This window comes from Vitis vinifera, chromosome 8 (genome assembly GCF_030704535.1).
Source record: "Vitis vinifera cultivar Pinot Noir 40024 chromosome 8, ASM3070453v1".
In the NCBI taxonomy this organism is placed as follows: domain Eukaryota; kingdom Viridiplantae; phylum Streptophyta; class Magnoliopsida; order Vitales; family Vitaceae; genus Vitis; species Vitis vinifera.
Window position 1 is genome coordinate 15,180,360 of NC_081812.1, and position 25,972 is coordinate 15,206,331.

The 25,972-nt window shown below is 32.0% G+C and overlaps 2 protein-coding genes across 7 annotated transcripts; both read right to left on the bottom strand.

Annotated features, from left to right (window-relative positions):
• Positions 1-24: 24 nt before the first annotated feature.
• On the bottom strand, positions 25-4,009 carry LOC100251737 (probable serine/threonine-protein kinase PBL7). Its single transcript, XM_002276006.4, has 5 exons — positions 3,700-4,009; positions 2,277-2,467; positions 1,821-2,010; positions 1,337-1,728; positions 25-689 (listed from the first exon to the last, which is right to left on the bottom strand). The coding sequence occupies exons 1-5, from the start codon at positions 3,791-3,793 to the stop codon at positions 366-368; spliced, it is 1,191 nt and encodes a 396-aa protein (XP_002276042.1). The 5' UTR covers positions 3,794-4,009; the 3' UTR covers positions 25-365.
• Positions 4,010-9,634: 5,625 nt separating this feature from the next.
• Positions 9,635-15,764, bottom strand: LOC100256868 (WRKY transcription factor 44). 6 transcript variants are annotated; one of them, XM_059739094.1, is made up of 8 exons: positions 15,445-15,715; positions 15,113-15,180; positions 13,540-14,980; positions 12,580-13,054; positions 12,368-12,499; positions 11,391-12,127; positions 10,945-11,103; positions 9,635-10,061 (listed from the first exon to the last, which is right to left on the bottom strand). In XM_059739094.1, exons 4-8 carry the CDS (start codon positions 12,796-12,798, stop codon positions 9,875-9,877), a joined length of 1,434 nt encoding a protein of 477 aa, XP_059595077.1. In that variant the 5' UTR covers positions 12,799-13,054; positions 13,540-14,980; positions 15,113-15,180; positions 15,445-15,715; the 3' UTR covers positions 9,635-9,874. The 6 variants fall into 6 exon arrangements, with proteins under 6 accessions (XP_059595077.1, XP_059595078.1, XP_002275978.1 ...); XM_059739095.1 differs by lacking the exon at positions 15,445-15,715 and adding an exon at positions 15,287-15,389; XM_002275942.5 differs by lacking the exon at positions 13,540-14,980 and having other exon boundaries at positions 15,445-15,764.
• Positions 15,765-25,972: the final 10,208 nt, after the last annotated feature.

The window sequence follows — 25,972 nt, forward strand, 5'->3', positions numbered from 1 at the left end:
AACAAGACAAGCAGAGCAGACATATGAAGACTGAATAGCAAATGGGGATTAAAACATACAGAGGGAAAAACCAATGCCAAGAGAGAAGGCAGGTAGATACAACCAGGGTTCAGATATACAGTCAAAAAAGTGAAACAGAAATTTCCTCTAAACAAGGAACACAGGTTTGTGAAGAGCACCACTCTCTGAAGTAATACAAAGTTTCATAACCAGGTTCCATTCAGTTGAAGCCAACTAACCAGAATTTACAATGCTGTCCATATTAACATCTGATCTTTAGTTGGAATGAGTAGGCATGGGTAGCAGGGCTAAAGGCATTCTGCTGAGTGTTAGAAGGCATCCCAGCAACTAGTAACCAAGAACGCTTAATTTAGTCTTCGGGTTCGATCTTTTTGCGATCCAGCACTGCTTGGGAGCTTCCTATCACCATCCTTTTTGGCTCTAGGTGGAGTAGAAGGGGCGACTCTGGAGCTTTGGACTGGCTGAGTGTCAGGGTCATATGTTTGTGCGGCCAGGTAAGTCAAAGCGGTGACAACATCAACAATAAGTGGGCGCAGATTAGGTTGCTCCTGAACACACATTGCAGCAACTGCAAGAGCTTGGTACAACCCTCTTAAAGGATACTGACCTTGTAGCATTGGATCTGCCATATGTAAAAATTTCCTTCTATCTTTGAACAGGGGTCTTGCCTGCAAGACATTCAAGATACAAGCCGCATTTGTAAAAACCAATGCAAAGTTACTACTTTTTGTGAAACAAAATGTTCTATATGACAACTCTTATCCACAAGAAGGGCCTGCTCTATGTATCATATTTTGTATTGTCTTATTTTTGAAGAAAAACCAACAAAATTTGAATTTCAACTCCATGCTCCTTATCACAATATTTACTTTTAATCAACACTGTTATTAGAAGATAATTTATTAAAATTATAATAAACACAAAAAATTGCAAATTTTCCCACTTAGCTACATATGATGACAAGAGCCTCAAATTGCATGTAAAGAAAGTCAGAGCAATGATTGAATGTGTGAATAAAAATATGCTGAAGCTACTAAAGATTAGACACATGACATGTTGGCTTCTGACCCATTGGGACAACTCAAAATTCTCTCGAAGCATAAGGTGATTGAAACTATCTGAAAATTCCTTATTTATCATTATACCCTTTTTACCAACTGCCAATCTAGTAATTGAACCATTACTAGAGGCAATGACGACTTACATGGCACAAAAATGGTTGCCAGCCCACTATATATATAATTCAACAGGGAAAAGGAAAGCTTATTCTACTGACAGTAAGGTTAAAGATGAAACAAAGGTAGAGATCTCTCACCCAAGCAACCAGATTATGCTCTCCTGCAGCTTTAGAATTGTCAATTGCTTTCCTGCCTGTTATGATTTCCAAAAGAACAACCCCAAAGCTATAAACATCTGATTTCAGAGTCAATTGACCTGTCATTGCATACTCTGGGGCACAATATCCATAGGTGCCCATAACCCTTGTAGACACATGGGTATTATCTCCAACAGGCCCAAGTTTGGCCAAGCCAAAATCAGATAACTTGGGATGAAAATCCTCACCAAGCAAAATGTTAGAGCATTTTAGATCACGGTATATAACAGGGGGGCTGGCTTTGTCATGTAAATACTCCAATCCTTTTGCTGCCCCAGCAGCTATTTTCATTCTTGTATTCCAATCCAGTCGTTTCTTACCAAGTGAAACATCTGCAAAATGAACATATATAACCCAACCAATCATGGTGATAAAAAGAAATTATAGGAAAAGAGGTTGTGGCATTAGTGGAATAATATAATACCATGTAGATGATCTTCAAGAGATCCCAGTGGCATGTACTCATAGACTAGTAGTCTTTGATCTCCATCAGCACAATAGCCAATTAGATTAACAAGGTTAGGGTGGTGAAGCAGACTCAACATCAATACTTCGACTAGGAATTCCCGATTCCCTTGCAATCCATTACGATCAAGTTGCTTGATAGCTACAGCCTACACCAAATACAGTATGAAGGTTCAAGTTTTGACATCCAACTTACTGACTGCCTTAAAAGCCCAGTTCTTGAATAAGCCAAAACCATGAAATCTCAAAACTTGTCCATTTTTTGGTGAGATTGTGCTATGTTTACAATCTAGAAATAACAGCATCAACAAAAATGAAAATTTTGCAGAACAACAGCCTGTATGAAACCTATTCTAGCAGTTAGCAATTTGTTCTCTCTTTTATCAAAAATTAAAGGATGACAAACTTGACCAACCTGATTAGTATTTGCAATACGACCTTTATATACCCTACCAAAACCCCCCTCTCCCAAAAGACATTCTCCCCTGAAATTTTTAGTAGCAGCAGCCAATTCACGGAATGTGAATGTCTGTGCTGCAATGTGGTCAGGCCCTCCATTCTTTGAGGCTTCCTTCACATTGAAGGAAGGATTTGCCTTCAATTTCTCTGTAAAACAGGCATTCAATAAAAGATGGGAAAAATAAGTCCGCGAATTAGATTCATCCAAACAACAAGCAGAAAGAAATAAAATGTAAAATTTAGCAAAAGCCAAACAAGGGTTCAGGTTTACTTTTTTCCCAAGGAAGTGCATCAACAGCTCAACAAATGAACAAGGAACACAAAAGATAATCAGAGCTTCTATTCATGGACATACCACCCGTTTCCAACAATGCAAAAACATTAACATAATTAGAAATATGCTCCAAAAGCTAATCTGTGATTACAGTCTGACTTTAGATGAATAAAATGACATGCTTTTGGAATTTGAAACATATTAAGTACGAAATTTTTCACCTTTTAATACCAAAACATGACTCCACTAACATATAACCAAAGTAGCAACCAAAAGAACAAATTGACCAGATATTATTACACAGTAAGATGGCCGAATGAACTATTGACCAAAGTTTCTAACTAAGAAGCTGTGCCAAGCAAGTGGAAGAGCTTGGCTCCAACTATAAGCTGATGAAGAGCTACAATCACCAGGAAAGGGACTATGACCTTTTTCAACAAAATTGCACAAATAGGAATGTAATCTCAGTGCCACATCCAAAAAGGAACTAGTCCCCGTTATCTAAAGCAAGAAAAAAAATCCAAATTCCAAGATTAAATCAGAAAACATACAGGATGATCTTCAATTATCACAATACACAACTAAAATTGACAACAAATCAGGTGATTCTTTCCCTAAATTGAGCTAGAAATTCAGTTTTTTTTCCTTTTCCTAAATTTCTCCAGCAACCAAACAAGGGTTGAATGGACATGCAGAGTACTGTTCAAACAGGCCAATTTTCATCAATCCAGAATAAACCTCAGATACTAAAAACATGAAATTAAAAAAAAAAAAAACTAAAAATATAAAAAGATCAGCTCTCTTTATCAGTAGACAAGAACCCGAGTTTCTATTCTTTTCTCTGTAATTTCCTGCCAACCAAACGGAGAAAAAATGAGCATTCACAGTGTCATCCAAACTAGCCAATTTTCATCAACTCACAACAAACCCAGACGGCGGAAACATAGAACTCTTGAGAAAAAATAAAAATAAGAGAAGTGATTCCATCAATGAATTGAATTAGAAAATTGAGTGAAAGGCTTACAGACGCAAAAGGGTTATAGTATTTATAAAGTGATGTGCTTTAATTCACCAGAAAAATACGTATATATATATAGAAATATACCAGAAGTGGTTTGGACTTGGATCTGATCAACGGGCTTCTTCCTCTTTTTCTTGGTAGCTTGGTTTGATTTTCCAGAGCAAAGAAACCAACCCATGTTTTCTCTTCACTCAGACACCTCCCTCCAGAGCCGTAGCTGGACACAGAGAGTGAAAAGAAATCAACATACAATCCAGAGAGAGCGAACAGATGCCTTTTATATCTTTTGTTTGTATGACGTTTGCCTTTCTTTTGCTATTTTCTTCTTTTCTCTCACTCCCTCTTTTTTCTCTCCCAAACCCGTCAATTAGAAAAATGAGTTATTTTTGTCAACACTTTTCATTTCAGAATTTTCATGGTTTTTTAAGCCTTTGAGCAAAGAAATTTACATGAAAAATAAGCATAATGCTATGAAAAAATAAAAAAGGCTATATTTAGTGTGTAGTTATCAAAATTAAATATTTTTAATTTTATATAAAATTATTATCGAGTTAGAAAACATTAAATATCACATAAAATTGTGTGAAAATGATAATGGTAAGAAGTTGTTATCGATTCAAATGATTCAATATATTATATAAAATTGTGTGCAAATGACACTCGCAAGAAGATACAATGTATGAGCCATGATATATGATTACAACTGGGAAACTAGAATTCGAGCATCATGCTTAGTATTAGATGTACATTCAACATATATTCCACTATTATGTTATTTTCATACTTAAATTGAAAGGCTTCATTGAGTTATATCGTTTATAAGTTTCTTATATTTTTTTTTTTTCTTTTTTCCCTTTGAAACCTCATTAATAAAAAATTGAGTTATTTTAAGTAAAACTCATTATTTTAGCACTCATACTATTGTTAAAGAGTAAAGAAATTGAAATGAGAAATAAGCATAATGCTCGAAAAAATGATATATTTTATAGATAATTATGAAAAGTAAACATTTTTAATATTATATAAAACTATCATTAACCCAAAAGGCCCCATGTGCTATATGGAATCTTATGAAAATGGCAGTTACAGGAGCCATGCACGATAAATTAGCAAAACTAGAAGGCTTGAAGCCGAGCACCGCCAAGAGCATTTGATATACCTACAACTATCACGTGAATGCTACTGTAATGCTTACGTAAAGGGAAAAGTCTTCATCATTTACAAATTTCTTCTCTTCTTTCTTTCTCTTTTTTGTTCTCTCACAAAACTTGTAATTTAAAAACATAATTTATTTTTATTAAAGCCTTTTATTTTCACATTTTCACTATTGTTGAAGTATTTGAGAAAAAAATTAAATGAAAACTAAACACAATGTTAGGAAAAGGCATTATGTTTATACATAGTTATGAAATTAGATATTTTTAATATCTTATAAAAACATTCTCGGCCAAAAGGAGCCACATGCTATATGGAATCTTATGAAAGTGGCTAGATGTGGGAAACCATGATACAAATCGACAAAGCCAGGAGGCTCGGGTTGAGCCTCATGAAGCACATTACATATGCATTTATTGTTTATACGAAACTATCATGTGATTGTTATTGTCATGCTTACTCAAAGTGAAAGGCCTTAGTAAAAGACATTACCTATACTAAAGTGAAAGACCTTATGATAACATTAAAGTGACAAATTACAAGATAAGAAGAATCTTGATAGACTTAAGAAGCTTTGTTGATCTATTATATCTTCCAGGTTTGAGCAAATGAGCATGCAAAAAGACAACCTAACTTCCAACCCTTACTATGTAGGAGGATTAGATGGTGTACCTGGTGAACTAATTGTGGAAATTATACTTCTTATAATTGTTGGACTAGTCACCCACATGACATGATACTCGGTTACTTACCATTAGATTATCAAGTTTCCATCCCAAGAGAACAAAGGAGACTAAGCTACTATTTGAATATGCTACCACATTGCTTTGTGAGCCATCAAAAAACAAATAGTAAAGAGGGGAGATAACCCCTCACTTACCTTAGAAAGCCAAAACAACTCTTGAGAATGAGGTTGAGAATGCAAGGAGTCATCAGTCGTTGAACCCTTAGAATCTTTGGTACTAAAGGAGAAAAACACCAAGAAGATTGTTATGGCAAGGAGTCTCCTCCCTAATAATGAAAAAAACTCACTTTCAAAAGCTAGTGGCAAGGATGTGTTGGTGTGGAAACCAAGTGACATGACTAAGGCAAACTTAAGTCATGTCAATCACCAGTTGAACGTTCTATCCTAACAAGCAACTAGTAAGGTAAAAACCTTGAAAACTCACTTTGAAAATACACTATATCATGAACAAATAGATGAATTGACTTATGAAAACATATTTTATAATGGAATTGTGCTACCTGTGTTCACTAACTAATATCACCTTATAGTAAAATAAATAAATAAATAAACAAAAACAAAATAAAACAAAAAAACAAAAGACAAAAAAAGGCTCATATATGCAGATTTCATAGACTTGAACAAAGTCTACTCAAAGGTCAATCATGTGATCTCTCGCATAAATAAGCTAGTAGATGTTATGACATGTTTAATTTCTAACCTTTATGGATGCTTATTCTAAATATGACCAAATCCACATGTATAAACCTCAAAAGGAAATAACCTTCATCACTAGAAAGGGCCTATCTATTGCCATTGTGTAATACCCTTCATGTCAAAGAGCATCAAAGTCACATATCACTATTCAAAAGCAAAGTTAGGCATGAATACTATCATAACTTTCAATAAGCCTTTTATCATCCTAAGGAGTCATAGGATGAAGTTGAATCCCCAAGTTCCAACATGTTCTTAAGAGTAGATGGTGATTTAAGAATAGAGGCCAATTTCGATCAAATAGTGGCCATACTCAATGTTGACTCCATAGACCATAAAAAATGTATAGAAACTATTAGGGCTCATAACCCTAGGAAGAGTTATTGCCCAAACCATGGAATAATACCAATGTTTGTATCACTTTTTGAGGAAAAGTGGGTAGACATGGAGGAATATGACCTCACCATGCCTAAAAGGCGTCGCATCCTCTTTGAAATCTTATGAAAACGACAATTGTGTCAAGTCATGATGAGAAGCCAACAAAGCTTTGAGAGTTTAAGTAATGTCACGGAGAGCATTAAATGCACATTTTTGAGCCATTACCACATGGTAGCTACTACCATACCTACTCAAGTGGAAAGTATTTAGGTACCAACTTCTCTATGCCAAAAAAATCAACATATCCGTACTAATTACCATCATTCAAAACCCTTGTAATAGGCTCACAAATGTGTGAAATGAAGGAAAGTGATATGTTCACTCGTATAGTTACTATATTCATCTTCAAATACCTTTTGTTACTTAAGCATCATAAACCCATCACCCTTTGACTTAAAATCCGACAATTGTTCATCACTGAAACTGAAATTTATATTAAGTGAAAGGTGATCACCATGTGAAAAGTAGATTTATTCTCCCACCTTCCAATTTGTTTAACATGTCAAGGAGTGACATTCGAGGTAACTCGATTATTGCTAACTATGAATGAAGCTGGATTTTGCTGCTTTGAAATTTTAGTCCTTGATTTTCTTTTTCTTTTTTTTCCTGCTCAGTTTGTTGCAAAATATTATTAAAATAAATGAACCATTCCGGAAGGAATCTTCAGTTGACTTAGTGGGATGTCGTATTGCTCTTCCTTCTGCGTTGTTGTTCGGTTTTTACCGACTATTAATTAGTCGGCTGTCGACGTTCATTGAGGAAATAATGAGGTACATGTTCATATACCAGACGCTATGTTAGGACTTAGGACTCCCTTTTTTCACAAGATCCGTCCAATAGCAGAGGATCAAAATCCAAAATAAAGAGATTATCAAATGAACGGCCCAGATTAGATCTTTTCAGTTTACTAGATGAGACTCACATAGAATATTGATGTATAAGATGTTCCGCATATTTCCTCTTTCCTGTTAAAATCTTTACAAACGATTTTATTTGTAGTTTTGTCCTACCCACCCTAATCATGTGATTTTAGGAAAGGATGAAATAATAATAATAATAATAATAATTATACCCAATTAGTCTATATTCATCCACATAATGAATTTATTCGAGATTAAGAATGTGCGGTGCTTGATAATAAATAAGTGCTTCTAATATTTAAAAAATAAAAATTTTTAAATGTTAAAAAATAAAAAAATAATTTCTAAAATTATTGTTAAACGCACTCTAATTATAATAAAAAGGCTTATTAAACTTATAGCATAAAATTAATTTATAATATTTTTGATAATATATTAGATAACAAAAACAAAATAATTTTTAGAAAAACAAATGAATGGTAGTCTAAAAATCACTTCAAAAACCTAAAACTTTCCTTTAGCATCTTATTTTTATAATAGAAGTGTTTTCAAACATTAGAAAATGTTTGCAATTGTTCTAAAATTCCTATCAAATATCCCTCAATCATTATTATTAAGATAACATCTGGTTAATATTATTTTACTAACACTTGTAATGTTAAAAAAGAGGGAGAATAGCAGTTTGTTTAATAATGATTTTAGTAAGTATTTTTAATTTAAAAAATATTTTTTCTTTTTGTAAAATTTAACAAATAGTTTAAAATTTTTAAAAAACCACTAATAATATTATTTACAAAAAACATTTGATAAATAATTTTCTTAAAAACACTTTAAAAAAAACGCTTTCATTAAAAACATTTCCAACAAAAACGTTGCAAAATGCAATCTAAGTAAGCTTAGAAAAGCACAGAGCAAAATCCTCAAAGCAACTTCACCCTAATCATTTGTGGATTTTTGGATGATATGATGAGATTTGGATTTATGGGGTGGTGGAGATTCTCAAAGGATATAATATTCCGTATATGGTTGACTATAATAGGGGCAGGCAAGCCAAACGCTTTATTTTGTTATTATATCCAAATGCATTCCAGCAACTATTTGCACAGGTAAAGAAAAATATTTAACATGAATCAAAGCTGCATTTTGCCTTACAAGTTATAACTAATGCTATATTTTTCTTCAACAATTGATTCCCCCAGCAGATGCAGAAAAGGAGATTAGAAAAGCCCATTCCTTTTCACTTGTCCTGAGCTTAAAAAGTGGGTAGGTGATTGGAGATATTCTTTCAACAATTGCAGTGGAGAGAAAGTTGGTTTTTCCCCAGGCAATCCCCCATTTGGGAGGTATCATGGGGATGAACAAGTCCAAAACTAGTGTACCTACTCCAAACCCCACCTGTGAGCCTACTTCCTTTGCTTCCATACTCCATAGTCCCCTTCTTGTGATGATCAAAAGTTAAATATGTAGCTTGTCCTTGAAAGTAGAATGCCAATCTTTAAGATTTTGTTAATGCTGGATGGAGCCATGCGAGCGTGAAATCACCCCTTGGTGCCAGGTTGTTACACCAGGCAGATTGTCTCCAAATTATGGCTTCTTTAGAGCTTCCCTTGCCTGCAGTGTTCACTCCAAAGACTTCATCTGGAACCATGTTCCGTTTGTTGCAGTTGCCTACTTGTTTGTAAGAGCTGCACATGCACACAGGCATGTGCCTTCATCTTCAAATTGCCTGGTTACTTGTTTGCATAAGAAGGTCAAGAGAGAGCTATCTGTTTACCATATCCAGCTATTGTTTGGATAGCTTTTTGGGAGCTAAATGAAAATCAAGAAAACGAAGCTGGTTTTGAAGACAAAACATGATTTTAAATCAGATAAATGTGCATGACAATGCAGCAAATCATGGGGCTATCAGGCAAAAACAGATGAAGCCCTTGATCCCTTTCCGAGTTTCATATGATGTCTCTGAGATGGCACTTTGGCAGGTGGAGTGTATCACAGGCTGGACGATTGTTGTTGGTCCAAATGAGACCCGACAGTAACTAAAGGATCCAAGGCAATTCTACTAATTCTATCAAGTAGAAAACAATTTGAAAAGATAAAAGTGTACTCATAGCTAAAGAGCAAGCAGCAATTGGAGAAAAAGCTAAAACAGATGATAACTCCACCTATCTGAAAATTCTTATTATATTCCACACAAAATTATCTTCATCAAGAAGGCTTCACATATGAAATTCCCAGGGAAAAAGATAGGATGTTAAAGTGGAATAGTCATGGCCAGCGTCAGAATAGCTCTGGTTGTTTGATTTCTGTTCCAACTGGACTTTTTTTTAACTATACTTCGTTAGATAATCGATTTTCACAGCGCTATCATTCATGGTTTCTCTTTATTCGTATGGGCCTGCATATCTGGTTCAGAGGTTGCTGCATTTGTATTCCTGGTTGGCATATCATGGTTATGTTTTCCCTCGTATGTTGTGATAAATGACCCTGGGTCCTCTGATGCTCTTTCCACATGCTTGCGCACATTGCACTTGAGACTGGTGCATCTATAGTAACTCCTGCAAGACCATTTAAACCACACAATTCTTTATACTAGCCTCTGGAAAAGAAATCTAAACATGTTCTGGTGCCCATAATAAGAACATTAATACAATAATGATAAGAATAGCCCCCTAAAACAATCACTTTTGGCTGCATTCCACCATAATCTTTAGAAATAGAACTTGTATAAATATAAACAAGGAATCCAATGGGGTGGGGTACAACAACAACAACAACAACAACAATAATAATAATAGCAACAGTACTAAGTATTATAATATTAGTAGAAGTAACACTATCATCTAATAATAGTATAAAACATTATAGAAACATTCCCGAAGGTTTTTGAAGTATGATTGACTTTCAGGAACTAAAACATTTTAGCGACCATATTGCACCTAGGCAAAAGATTATGATGTACTTATAAGTGGAAAAGTAGTCAACTGCTTCCACTTATTTCCACGAGAAGTATGAGGAAAGATGGCCAGCGTTTGCTGGTCAATAACCTTGAGGGAGGTCACTATTATTTCAGAATCCCTGAGTTGAGGTGAGTGCAGCTTTTAGAAACTTCCATGTTTTAAAATAGGATTTTTTTTTTCTTTTTATATTTTTGATAGGCAGAAATTAGTTGCAAGAAAACCTTGAAATTTTCAATGGAAAAATGATCTGTCAGAGCAACAACCATGTAATTGCATTCTTCCACAAACTTTTTTAGTACAACATGCACCAGGTCTTGATCTATGTACTTGAATTGCAATATTCCAAGAATTTTCAGAGTAAAAATACTTTTACCTAGGAGGATCTTAAGAGAGGCCATTCAACTTTTGAATTTGGACAAAAAGAAGAGTATATCAGATATGTCAGTATTCAGTCTAACATCTTAAAAAAGTTTGCACCAACCTGGGATATGAATTTCCCTTCACAACCTTCTGGCCATATTTTCTCCAGCGAAAGCCATCACCCAGAATCTCAGAATCTGTAGAATTTTGCACAACAATACGTGGTTCTTGTGCACCTTCCCCTACAATGACTGTTTCACTGGATTGATTCTCACTTTTCCTGAAGAAAGCAACAATAACAAAAACTAATTATCTGAATATAGGGGAAATTCATAACAATTGCACTGCATTGTGGTAAAATAAAAGGATTGTATCACCACAAAAGCTTAATGACATTCAAATATAAAATGATAAAAATAAAAAGCAAAAAAGAAAACATAACTAATTACAGCATCTAATCGAGATAATCCTTTGGAAGAGTTCATCAGGTACAGCAACACATAAGTGTGCTAATTTTTAGAATAAGTCCTATGAATTTGAAGGTACTGAAATTCACTTGTTTGGTACCTTCTCTTACTCCTGGGTTCATCTTCCTCTGGCTCCAATCCCTTGCTTCCTTCCTCACAATCTCCACTAAGACCACAAGAATTATCTGGAGTACCACCACCTGCCTTTAATGCTCCAGTTGTACCAGAATCATAATTTAGTGGAGCTTTGCCTGGATATGTTGAATGGGTGGATAATCCAACTTCATTCTGATTTTCAATTCTACCTTCAGAACCTTCATTCCTCTCATTCAGGCGGGTACCCCATGCTGGGTTGTTGGTATCTTGACCAGTTCCATCAGATACAAATCCCTGCCCCAGAGTCCCTGATGAATTGCGTTTAGGAGGTTGAGGTTTTGAATGATTGTGCTCACCTTTGTAGACAATTTCTGCTATCTGCCCATCCAATGATCTTTCTACCTTCTTCTTCACAGGACAACTTGGGTATGTGCACTTGTAGTAGCTTCTGGGATACTCACTTCCTTTGACTTGCTTTTGGCCATATTTTCTCCAATTATATCCATCATAGGAAGGTCGGTCCCCATTGCTTGAGGGCAGCAAAGGTTTCTGATCTTCTTCCAGATTCTGTGATGCTGTCTTAGAGGGCTCGCTTGTTCTATCTGTTTCTTCTTGAGATGGAAAAGTCTGATGTAGATTTGAGCTAAGGTGAGGTCTGGAATGTTGTCTATCTTGGTTTGGAGGTTGAACACGGGCCTCCACCTGTGCTAGTGTTTGCTGGTGGCTCATATTGGAGCTCCCCTGAACAAACAGAAAAATGATTCTCATCTTAATACCTTATCAGAGTACATATTATTATTATTATTCACAATTGAGCACATGGATAGTTTTTGCAGATGCAAATTTGAGTCTTCCATACATGTTTTGCATAGGATCACAGGATGATGAAAAGACAAATCAGACAAAATTAGATAAAGTCACAGAAACCATCCATTGACAGTGCATACTACACCCTAAAAGCCAGGAAATATAGATACTGACCAGATTTGCTAGCAGAGAAACAGTTGTCTTTGATACAAGCTTTGCCAAGGGCTTGTATACCACAGTGGGTTTGCTGTCTGATTTCAAAACCTTATCAGATGAATTACAAACTTCTGTTCCAGATACTTGAGCCTGAAATTGTTGGGACACCAGAAAGATCAGAGACAAGCTCTCCTTGAAAATGAAAGATATGTCCATGAATTAAGATGTACCTGGGAAGAAACCACCCCAATTGGAGCACGGTTTGCCACAGGTTTGAACCTCACTGTCTTTGGTCTAATGGCAGCAAAAGAAGTTTCAGGACATGGGGTTGGGGGCGAGGCATTGATGGCACCTGCAAGGAGCTCAGAGAAAGACCTAAAACTGGAACAGGTAGGCCTTGAAGCAACTGGTTTAGCTACAACTATCCTCTCAGACTCTTTAATCTCCATTTTCAATTGATTAATAGAGTGCTGCTAAATTTTGTTAAAACAACATGTGCCACTGAAAAAAATGCACGAACTTGAAACTTCAGTCATCTTATAACCAGACTGCTTAGGACTCCCGTTTCTGGATAGCAGATACAAGGTTACAAAGTTGCTGCAGGGGAAAGCTTGATACAGAATGACAATCAATGGAGGCTTGGGGATGTGACAATTGCTAACATTGGCTCCAGCTACTCAAAACTTGAAATCAACTTCTACAAGCCTGCATCACACTGGTGTTAGAAGAGAAGAAGCACAAAATGGAATAAGAGCAAAAGGTGCATACCATATTTAAAACAAAATCTTGGCTAGGAGCAGCATATAATTATAGGCAAGTAAATCAAATTTTATACTTGATACTTATCAGTATCTCCTAATACAAGCTAATTATTCCAACATATCATACACAAACCCATGCTGATAGAACCTGTTACATTACTAAACCATGTATTTTATCTTTTTAAGCAGTGCTGATATCAATTGGTAATGTTCACAGTTCATACTTGTACCAACCTCTCCAATGTTCTTATATCACAAGGTTTGAACTACACAAGGTTATAAGAATAGAAAATGGAAAATATCATATCATAACTTGCCTCAGAAGAAAGTTCATATCATATTTCCAGTAATGAATGAACTAAACATGGTTATAAGATGAAAAATGGAAAACCGGTGATAAAAGTAATGGGAAAAATCCAAAATTTTCACCCTTCAGCTAGCCTCAGGAGAAAGCTCTTATCATAATTGCAGTATAGGATGGATGAGTCCCAATTCTGGAGTCAACGATAAGAAGATCACAGAACTAAAAGATATCCAACTTCAGAAACCATAAAACAAAAAAAAAAAATTACTTGAAAAGGGAACATATACAATTTTTAAATGGAATTAAATGCAAATATAGTCTTATGAACATTATAGTTGCATTGTCTGAATCTTCTATTTGAAAAATATGGCTTCCAGATTGCTTTTTCTTGGTCACCTAGACTGCAAAGATTGATCTACACCTTGGAATGCTGGTTTCATGCGCTAAATAGCTAAACATAGCCTTCTGTATTTAAGACAATATGGAAGGAGTCAACAAAATAATCATCTCAATTTTACAACATTTAGAAAGCAGTATCATCATCCTTTCTATCGGATGGATTGTGAACCTTCTAGATTGTGGTTAATCTTTAGCATATATACTCTTTTGCTTCTTTGGTTTATCATTTCAGTTCTTTTTCCTTAAAAGATTTTTTTTTTTCTAACCAGATTAGTACAGGCTTCAACTGTAAGAAAAAAATAAAACAATCCAGCAAGCGAGCTCATCCTGAAATAAAGGGAGTGGTTTTCCTACAATTTGGAAAACTATCTATCCTTTTCAGCCTTCAGCACAAAGTAAGCGGCAAAACTCTGGAACTGTTTCCTGGATCTACTTTCCTATATACCTATTCCTAAAAGTTGAACAAGTTAAAGACACAAAATTTGAATCTAGTCTACTCCTGTTTTATCACGAACCAGGTTGCATGCCATGAAACAAACCAACAGTTACAAAACATCTTGTTAAGAAACTAGCAAAATCCATGCCACGCTCAGAAAAAAGGGGAAAAGAAAAGGCAGAAAATAGATGGATGGATTAAGCATAGCCAGAGCCTCTGAGTCCTCTTTTGAATCTCTGATTCCTTTATAACTTGTTCTAATCCCTCAACCTTTCATTGAGGTTTAATACCCAAGAAAAATCTGTCAGAAATCCCATCATCCCACGCTCTCAATCTTTGAAAGAATCCTTCAAGCAGTGTTAAGTTCAAATTAATTGCTACCCATCTTTATTGCACACCCAACAGGCACAATGAGCAGAGCCGAGTTTATCTGCTTTCTGCTATGGATCAAACTAACTTCACATTGCAACCACATGTTCACATGCAATTCAATTCTTGCAAAGCACCATCCTTCCTTTCCATTGCTCTCAATATTCTTCACCCATAACATCTTGACAGTGAACCTCATCAATTTTTTTTAAAAAAATACAGCCTTCAGTATCCGGTATCGGAACCCCATCCATCAATCTCTTCTTTGGTTAAAATATTGCTCGATTTTTGAAGGATGCAAAAAAGCAACATCAGAGGACTATACCGCATGCAAGAGTTTCAAACCCTGAAAAGGGAAAAGGCTAGGAAAAAAATTGCAAACCCTAAAAACCACATAATAATAAATCACAAACACAAAAATCATATATAGAGTAAAAAACAACATTCATGTACAAAAATTAAAATCAAAGGAAGACAACGAAATAGAAACTCACCAGACCTAGCAAACAACCAAAGAAACTGTTTAGCTTGACTGAAATCTCATTCTACCATTCAGCTCTACCTGCATTACAGAACCAAAACTTTAATAGGAAAAATAAATATAAATTTTAATATTAAAAAACAGAAGGAAAATGACACAAGGGACTGGACCCCAGAAACAGAGAAACCTTAACCAGTTGAAAACCAAGGTACACCACACACGACATGATTATTGCAAGAAATGCATAAAGCTTGTGATTTTTGAAGATAAGCACAACCCAGATAGAGAAAAAGAGTTTTCAACTAGTTTTACTAAGACCTAAGTTTCTGAGGCTTTGAAAATTACCTTCCGGGTTTCTAGAGAGGGAGAGAGAGAGAGAGGAAGGTTCGGCAACACAAAATGAGAGGCAGTTTGCACTTTGAAAAGCTGTGCAGAAGAAAAACAAGAAAAAGGAGGATAATTTGGTGCAATGCTGAAAAAGAGAACGGGTGGCTTTGAATAATTTTTGTTATTATGAATCGGTTTTTGGGTTTTGGATTTAGTAATGAGGGTTTCTGAGGAGAGTGGTTGGTTGTTTGGACTCTGAAGGGAGCTAATCCCCCCTTCCCCCAACTGTACGGCCAACTAACTGTCTCTGCTTCTCTTTGACTATCTGATATCTCGCTCTTCTCTTTTCTTTTCTTTTTTTCTTTTTTTCCATTTTCTTTGGGGTGATTAAATCTTAGAAAAAACTGCGGAGAGCGAGTGGAGGTCTGCCAATGTTAGTGACAGCAGACTGTCATGCACCATGTGGTGGTATGTCATTGGTTGAAGCAATATTAACGCGCAATTAATGGGTGAGGCCCCCCGATGCTGTGATATGCGACCCATCGGTCAGGGGGGAGAAGGACTGTTTTACCCCTAACAAAATGACGGGAGCAAGAAGTTAGAGAGGGACAAAAGAGTCATGCCACGAAGCCTAGATCTCTCCGGAGGCCTTGTTAGGTTTGAAACATTAAAGACGATGGTAACCACCGTTGCGTCAAAGGTGGTGGCCAAATCGTTTCCCCATTTTCGAAAGCGTCAATTTTCTCGCTAGCCAAACAGCGTAACGATTTGTTACGCATTTATGGCTTGATTGATACAAAATTAATGTGATTTTAATTACATTTAAATATATTTATTACATTCCTTTTAACTGGCCCCTACCATAGCATATTATTTGAACTTTTTATAGATTCCAAAAAATAAAAAGTAAAGAACGTAACGCTACGTAGTCTTTACATATAAAAATATACATAGAAGCTCGTTCGTAGTTGAAATCACGAGGCTTGAATTTTTCTCAAGCCACCCCCCTTCAGCATATATTTTAGAACGTGATTAAAAACTACGGTCAAACGAGGATAGGAGGTGAATCGAGATGTGATTAACGATTTGTTTTGGACGATACTTACAAGTCACATTTCAAAAATATGAACTCTTGTGTTGGAAATTCTTCTCATTATTTCAACCATTGTTTGCCTTAATCTATGAAGCTACGGACTTTGCGCAAAGGTCCAAATCAATACATATATATGGGCATGGTCCTACCATTTGTAATGTGTATAATGAAGAATAGCGTCAGTGTTTAAATTGAAATGGAAGGCAATGATCTCAGATATTGACTTTGAAGCGAAATGTCAGGGTAAAAGGGAAGTGAAGATGATTTCAAAAGCCTCCAATCTCCATAGATGATAAGATGTTGTCGGCTATCATGACTGCGTATCCATGGACCATGGGCGTGTATCTGCATGCATCGCCCCGGTCAAGCCACACCCACATTCAAAGCATTGCCCAAGAGCTAGACATTTGATATTCAGTTGTCACTTGTCAGCATGCTAGAGGCGCAGTAAATGAATATGATTATAATAATAAAGAATGAATTAAAGGGGGGGGGATAAGAGGCGAAGAGATCGGATTAGTTGAGGGTGGGACTTTGGGAAAGTTAGTTGGGCAGATATGGACACGTGGGGGGGCGCCACCTCCCCAACTCCCGAACTGACATTCTTTCTCCACGTCTGTGACTGGTAGACTGGTAGTTGCCCCTCTCCATCGCACGTGCCCATTCACTCCTACTCTGATTTTGTTCTTTCTTTTTTTCTTTTTTGACATAAACGATTGAATTATAATTTAAATAATTATACATTCCAGAATTTATGAGACTATATAATATAAACTTATCTTCACCATATAAACACACTTTTAATAAAAATTATTTTTTGAAAATTTATTTTGAATGTTTTTCTTAAACATTTTTTTTTTAATTTTTATATTAAAATTTAAACAATAAATAAGATATTGTTTGAAGATGATAATAAAAAATAAAAATAAACTTATATATTTTTTTCGGGAAATGAAATAATATATGATATTTTAATGTAACGGATATTATTATTATTATAAGGTTTTGTTTGGGCATATATATTAAATCATTATAATTTTTTTTTTGGGCCTTACTTTTAGTGGATTATGATCGCATCCTTTTCTTCAAGGATAATGCTGGAGATCATTGACTTCTCTTTTGTGGTGGCCATGCAATACACTGTAGCCATTCGGAATCTTTTGTTTTTTTTTTTTCTATTTATTTTAGATATAGACAAGTACCATTCGAGCTATTTTTTTTTCTCTTTGATAGTATCTTCACATATAAAAAATTATAAGATCATCCTTTCATGGTGACAGTGGCCGCATACCATTCAAGCTTTTTTTTTTTATTATTATTATTATTAATACTTTTCTCGTGGCTACGAAGAAAGTTATAATCAATAAGATTTTCTTAACTCTCCATTCCAAGAAAAAAAAAATATTAAATTCTTTTTCCTTCCTACCTACCAGGTATCCTTAGAAAAATGATAAGAATAAAACTTGACAGATTATTTAAATTAAAATATTTTTTCAAAGTAATTTCAAGGTTTTCTCATAAAAAAGAAAAATAAAATGAGAGAAAAATGAATTTCTATATTATTTACAATAGTAGCAAGAAAACTTTTCAATTGTTTACAAATTCATTCATAACTTTCTTATTTAATATTTGGTTCTTTAAAATTCATTTTTTTGAATTCACTTCACTTAGTTATCTCCTTTATATAATAATTAAATAAGTTAAAAATATTTAAATTTTAATTAACTTTTCATAATAAAAAAAGAAGATATTATTATTATTATTATTAAAAGAGTCATTAAAAATTCAATTTTGGAATCAATCCTTTATTTTTTTTATCTCTTGGTAAAAATGTCATTTTTTTAAATTATATTTTATTTTAAAATATATTATAAATACTTAAAATAATTAAGGGTATTTATATAAAAAAAAAAATTAATTTTAAACAAAGATATAAGAAAAAATAAATTCACAAATATGTAAAGTATTTCATCAATTTTGACTAATTATTTTTATTTTAAAACTCTTAGACTGCAATCAACTGGTTCTGAACAAATATTTTATGAAACGTAGCGTGTCGCCCTTGTGCTTTGGACCCTCAAACGTATCTTACTCTTCTCTAGAAAAAATAAATTAATAAGAGTCCAACAGGAAACATAATATAGGAGTACAGATATTGGCACCAGGAAAGGTGGCAAAGTAGATACTGCAGGCATTCAGAAAAGAAGTGGAGTTATTGTTTTCAATAATGATTACTTTCATTACATTTCTTTAATTATTTGTTATCAAGTGATGAGTCGCAGAATTAGACCAAAGGTCTCTTCCGTGTGAATTTTAAGGATGTATGCAATGAGATAATTTCAACAAAATATCCAAACAGGCCCTGACATTCCTTTTTGAATGCCATGGAATTTGTGATGATCACAAAGCAGGCCATGACTAAGATATGTATCATGATGATCTTTTGTTTGCCTCCTCTTCAATTTTCAAAGCGAGTATGATTTACTGAGAAAAGAACAGCCGTCATCATATCATTCTTACGAATCTTATGTTTGTCAAAATTGATCAGTCGTGATCAGAGCCGGAACGTATGGTTTAATAAAGGTGGAAGGGACGACGGTAGTGGGTCTGCAACGCATTATTGTGGCTACCTGCACTCTTAAGGAAAAAGGAGCCGTCGGATGGCATGCATTCGGTGTGTACGTGGTTAGATGAAACGGTGACAATGGCTCGAGCTCGTCTTGACCGAGGAGGGATCATGACGGACAATTGAAGCTTAAAAGTAGTTGAAACATATAAAAGTTGATGTTTAAAATCAAAACCCCACAGTTTGAACGAGATACAACGAATGACCTTATTTCGGAAATATGTTTTGAAAAATTATTATATAATATTTTATAAAATAAAAAAATTTGTTCAAAAAATTTAGTTTTTTTTAAATATGTCTTAAAAATATTTTTTATATGTAATTATAGATCCATATCTTTCATGCTTATTTGAAGATGAACAAGATTTGCTTTTATAGTAGATAAATTGATTTAAAAAAAAAAGTTAAAATCGTTGTTTGTTTTTAAAGAGAAAACAAAATAAAAATTAAAGATAAATACACGATTCATTTTAAAATAAAAAGCAAAAACTAACTAACTATGAAAATTAAGTTTACGTTACGGGATTAGGTTATTTATTGAAAAGATACATAACGATCCTTAAAGTCCTGAACAAATATGCACTAATTTGATTTATTAAATTGATCAAATAAAAATATTTAATTATTTTTCAAATATTAACTATTTAAAATTATTGACTTCCATGTATTTATTTACAAAGTTTCAATTTATTTTAAAAAATGATTTTTTTTATTAAAGTTCAAATTTATTTTTTAAATAATTTTTCTTGTTTTTATTAAAAGGGATTATTGAATGTAATTTTATTAAAAAACGTTAAATATGATTTTATTTAAAAAATAATTTTGATTTAGTTTTGTTAGAAAAATAATGAATTTTTATAATTTTATTTCAAAAAAAAATGTTTTAATTCAAATTTTATTTTTTTAAAATATTTCAGTTTTAAATTTTAAAATTCTTATAATATCGATTTCATTAATTATTATTACAAAAATGCTTGAGCTTAAAAAATATGGATTTGATCTATTCAGATTATTATCATTATTAAGATGGTTGAGCTCAATCCAGAGCTCCACCCTGCTTCTCGTGGCAGTCGGAGCATTGGTTTCCGGTGATTTTGTTGGTCAAAGGCGTTTAATCCCATACGATGGCTGTACACGTACTCCACTGGCGTCGGCCTCTATATTACACGACACGACGGCGAACACGTAGCTTCTGCACTCTTCCCTACGATGATGGGTCAAACCCGCCGCCCCCCCGGCGCCCCCCCGGCAATCTCATGAAAGCCTAAAATTTATTGGACTTGAAAAGTCCCGAGGGATAAATAATAATAATAATAATAATATTAAAATGATACCCATAACCGAACGCCACGTTATTGTAAATTTGCAATCTCGGATCATAATTTAATTATTTTTTATTATCTTTTCACATTTTATATAATAAAATTAAATATGATATAATCAAAATTTTAAATATTTTTTTTATTTTTTTTCTTTCTAAGCATTTTTAATTATATATACATTTACGTATTTTTTTATAGGAAAAAGTGGATGATGAAAAGACCCTTAAATTTTATAAATCAATTTTATCTTTCATATATTTAAAAATATTTTAAAATACATCTATTTTTTCATAAATTAGATAATTAAGTATAATCATGGATACTTAATTATAAAATTCGATTTCTTTTTTTGATTTTCCTTTTTAATCGTAAGAATTGATTTAAGCTTTTTTTTTCTTCATAAACAAACAACTCTTTTTTTGAAATTTATATTTTTAACTAACATACTTTATTAATGATGTGAAAAATAAATATTTTATTTTTATATTTGTAGCTTTAAATTTTTTAGTTTTAATGAAAAATTTAAATTTTTTTAGTTTATTGTTGATGTCAAGTTATACAAAGTTATACTTAATTTTGTACATTTTTATGAAATTCATATAACCCAAAGTTATAGTAAAATATATTATAACCTAAAGTTATGATAATAAACATATATATAATATTTATATATTATCAAAAGATTAATATTTTGTATATCAAGTTATACAAATAGGTAAGTGCATGACATTTTTTTTAATGAATTTTTGTTATTAGAAGTTATACCGTTATTAGTAGAAATATTTACATATAGATGTGAAATTTTTGGGATACATGAAATTATTATCTTTATATTTAATATTCTTGTGTTAAAAGGTGATATTTTAGATTTTTTTTTTATTCTAGTTGTTTAATACACAATAATACTTTGATACAATAGTTAGATTTTTCAATATTTTATATAAAATATGATTGTTTCATATAGAAAGTTGAGATTTTTGAATAGCATATGTACTTATATCTTGAAAATTTTGGATAATATCTTTTATTTGGGTTTACTTATTGAGAATTTAATAATGAAATTATGTGTTGATTTTTTTTTTATTTATCTTTTTGATACATATGAACTATATGACTTGGTCATATGATTAATAAATTGATTTTACATGTCAATTTTCTTTAAAGCATGTTTTTATGATTAAAAATTTTGAGTTATATAAAATAATATATATTATTGCATGTTGTCATATATGGTATTTTCATTAATGCAATAATTTCATTATCCAAAAATAATTTTGAAATTACAATAAGTTCAACTATTGTTCTCAATATATTATGTTATATCTTTACATATATATTTAGATAAATTGGTAGTGTTTCAATTAAAGTTTTGAGACAACGAAGTGCTTTAAATCATAATATGTTATCTTGAAACTTTGATTTATGAATTAATTTTTGCACATTGATTTAGATCATAATAATATTTTGAATAAAATTATTGATCTATCACTATAATTAGTTTGATTATTGAAATACTTTTTAGTTATTTTATGTATAAATTGCTCCACACTTATAAAATCAAATGTGTGAGATATTTAAGAAATATATAACTTTAAATTATCATTTTCATATTTGTTTTATTGTGTTATATGCTTTCATTGCTTTTAAACAACTTATTAAGGTAAGTCATCATCGATGATTAGATTTTTTTCATTGATTTTAACTATTTCTCTATGATAATATTTCTTAAACTCTATAAAGGCAAAGTCTTTATGACATGTTTTATGATTTGTTATTTTGATGAAACTTTTGTCTCATTAATTGCACAACATTGATGACAAACAATGTTAATATTATATCAGGTGATAAAAACCTGATTAAAGGTTCCATAAGAGCTTATACTATGTCACTAGTAGTATTTAATTCCATGCGAATGACATTTTATATTATACTAGATCCATAAGAATCTTGTAAGACCAACTTGGTCCTCGGGGATAAACAATGATACATTAATTTATTATAAAGTCGTATGAACGTACATTATAAAAACCATAAGTTTTTTTATCTAATGACTAGTCTACTTATTCACTTGAAAGATAGGATGACATGTTGTGCAAATTATCATTTTAATGAGATAATTTTCCCGCTATTAGGTGGAGAAAAGTCAGTTCTAGAAGAACAATATGAAATTATTTTGAATGTATTGACTTTGACTTATATATCTTGATCCTTGTACTAATAAATGTAAATCAGAAGTTCAAAAGATTATTTATTTGCAAAAACTTGCAAATCGATTACCAAATGCTTTCATTGATGCAAAAAAAAATGCTAAAATCATTTTCACCGACTTAGAATATTCTAGTACAAATTGATGTCCCTAAAGGACAATTAAATAATACGTTGATGTCCTTAAAGGACGATTAAATAATGAGTTGATGTCATTGAAAGACAATTAAATAATAAATTGATATCCATGAAGAATAATTAAATAATAAGTTGATATCCATGGAAGACAATTAAATAAAGTGTTGATGTTCTTGAAGGACAATTAAATAATAAGTTGATATCCCTGAAAGACAATTAAATACTGAGTTGATGTCTCTGAATGACAATTGAATAATGAGTCTAAGGCACGCTTGAAGCATGGTAGACCCTGAAGAGGCAAACACATTCCTTATAAGAGGAAAACATAAGGAATGATATATGATAGGTGGCACTTTTGAAGAAATTGCATATAAAATGGGTTATTAAAATGACCGATCAGTCTCAAGCAACCCTTAAAGAGGCATAATTTAAACAAGTAGCCATATGAGAGACATATATTTTACAATTAGCTCTTGAAAAGGTATAAGTACCTAATATTGATGAGATCTCAATTATCTACTTATATATGGATAAAAATGGGATTGAAATACTCTCATCATTGACAATATATTTTCTTTCCAAGTGGCTATTGACATCATAAGAAATGATAAGGATGCCAAAATAGAAACTATGGATGAATGCCAACATAGAAAAAATTGACCAAAATGGAAAAAATACATCCCGACAAAATTAGACTCATTAGAAAAATGAGAAGTATTTGGACCAGTAGTCTAGATGCATGAAGTTATTAAACATGTTGAATATAAATGAGTATTTTACAAGAAAGTGTAATGAGAAAAATGAAATCACGAGATATAAAACGTGACTCATAGATCAAGGTTTCTCACAAAGACCTAATATTGACTACGAGGAAACATATTATCTTATGATGGACACAACCATATTTAGATATCTAATTTGTTTTTTAGAAAGATTGGATTTATGTCTTATGGATGTTGTTACTGCATATTTACATAGATCTTTAGATAGTGACATATATATGAAAATCCCTAAAGAATTTCAAATGCCTAAATCAACTAATTCAAAACATTGTAGCATATACTTAATCAAGTTACAAAAATTCTTGTATTGATTAAGCAATCCAAAAGCATGTGGTACAATCACTTCAATGAATATTTAAAATGGGAAGCATGTATGTATTACCTTATTTGTTTATGCATATTCATTATGTTGAATATTTGTAATTATTATAGTATATGTGAAACATTGAATTTTGTTGGAACTCTTGAAGAGCTTACAAGAATAGTTAACTATTTGAAAAGTAAATATGAAATGAAAGATCCTAAAAAACAAAATTTTTGCCTTAGCCTACAGATCAAGCATTTTTCAAATGAAATACTAGTTTATTAGTCAACATATACAAAAAAAAGTTTTGAAGCACTTTCATATTGGTAAATTACATCCATTAAGTTATTCGATGATAGTTCATTCACTTGAAGTGAAAAAGGATTCCTTCCGTCTTAAATAATATAATGAAGAACTACTTGGTCCAGAAGTACCATATTACAATGTAATTGGTGCAATGATGTATATTGCAAGTTATACACGACCAAATATTGCATTAATTGTTAACTTACTTGTGAGATATAGTTTAACACCAACTAAGAGACATTGGAATAAAGTCAATCATGTACTACGATAACATGAGTCTATGTTATTCCAAAGAATTAGAATCTTAATTGTTTGAATATGTAGATATTGACTATCTTTTAAACCCCCACAAAGCTCAATCTCAAATGAAGTATGTATTTATCTATGGTGGTATGACAATATCATGGAGATTAATAAACCGAATAATGGAAACATGTGGACTACTCTCCATCAAAGGTAATGCTACCAAGTAAATAATGTTGCATGCATTGCACAAATTAACAAATGATACATTAAAGGTGATATAATCAAACATATATCACCGAAGTCTTTTACTTTCATAAACTCCAAAAGAGTGATGAAATTACTATTCGATGAATAAGTTCAAGTGACAATTTAGTAGATCTATTTACAAAGACACTGTCAATTGCAATACTCAAGAAGTTTATTGGAATACACCGACTCTTAAAGATCTCTATGTTATGCTACTAGAGAAAATATAATCATGTCAACATGAGAGAAGCTAATTGTTAAGAATATCATTACGCTATACTCTTTTTTTTTTTTTTTCCTTTGTTCAGGTTTTGTCCCATTGGGTTTTACTGACAAGGTTTTAACGAGACAACTGTAGTAATCCAAAAGAATATTATACTTTTTTCTCTTTCATTAAGGTTTTTCCTAGTAAAGTTTTAATGAGACATATTCTTACTATCATGCAAGGAGGAGTGTTATAAAATATGAGAATTTATCAAATTATAAGAATTTGTGAATGATCATCCATATTAATGTATATCTCTTTGTAACTCCCTATAAAAGAAAGATACCTCTAAGGAAAATTCATTCCGTTCTCTTCCTACATTATATTATATTTTTCTTTAAATATTTTTGTTTATTATCTCATTTTTTCTTCTCCTTATTCTTTTATTTTACAATGATTTAATAGTATCAAGTAAAATTATAATTTTAGGGAATAATTATTTGACTTATGAAAAAATACATATATTTTATTTAAAGTAAGACAAAGATTATTTAGTGGGTATTTTATAATAATTTAATTGAAATTATTAAATAAACTAAATGTGCAAATAATTTAAAATAGTAAATTAAAATAATTTATTTATTTTAGATCTCAATTCTTTTTAATTATATTTATTCATATTCAATGGGAGTTTCTTTTGTATTTATGATTTAACGTTTAAGAATTATTTTTCATAATAAATATTTTATAGTTTTTTATATATCTAAATACTTTTAATATGATTATTTAATAAATAAAGTTATTATTTAAGATTATTAAAAATAAATATGAATTAAAATTAATAATAATAATAATGTCAATTTAATAGCTTAAAAAAAATTTAAGTTAATTTTATCAAACCATCTTAATACTTAAATAATAAATTTGAAATCAACCACTTAAGAATTACTCAACTAAATATAATTTAGAATATTACTTAATTATTAAATTTTAAATTTAAGTTAATAATTGAAGAATAACTTAACTAAATTTAACTTAAATTATTACCTAATTATTAAATTTAATCAAACAAC

What these genes read in the sequence shown, in the direction of transcription:
- LOC100251737 (XM_002276006.4), bottom strand. Translation starts at nt 3,793, where the DNA reads ATGGGTTGGTTTCTTTGCTCTGGAAAATCAAACCAAGCTACCAAGAAA. An exon ending in GTATTGCAAATACTAATCAG is followed by an intron (nt 2,011 to 2,276) that starts GTTGGTCAAGTT and finishes TATTTGGTGTAG; the next exon opens with GCTGTAGCTATCAAGCAACT. An exon ending in TCTTGAAGATCATCTACATG is followed by an intron (nt 1,729 to 1,820) that starts GTATTATATTAT and finishes TTCATTTTGCAG; the next exon opens with ATGTTTCACTTGGTAAGAAA.
- LOC100256868 (XM_002275942.5), bottom strand. Translation starts at nt 12,798, where the DNA reads ATGGAGATTAAAGAGTCTGAGAGGATAGTTGTAGCTAAACCAGTTGCT. An exon ending in TTGGGGTGGTTTCTTCCCAG is followed by an intron (nt 12,500 to 12,579) that starts GTACATCTTAAT and finishes CAACAATTTCAG; the next exon opens with GCTCAAGTATCTGGAACAGA. An exon ending in AAGGGAAATTCATATCCCAG is followed by an intron (nt 10,062 to 10,944) that starts GTTGGTGCAAAC and finishes ATGGTCTTGCAG; the next exon opens with GAGTTACTATAGATGCACCA.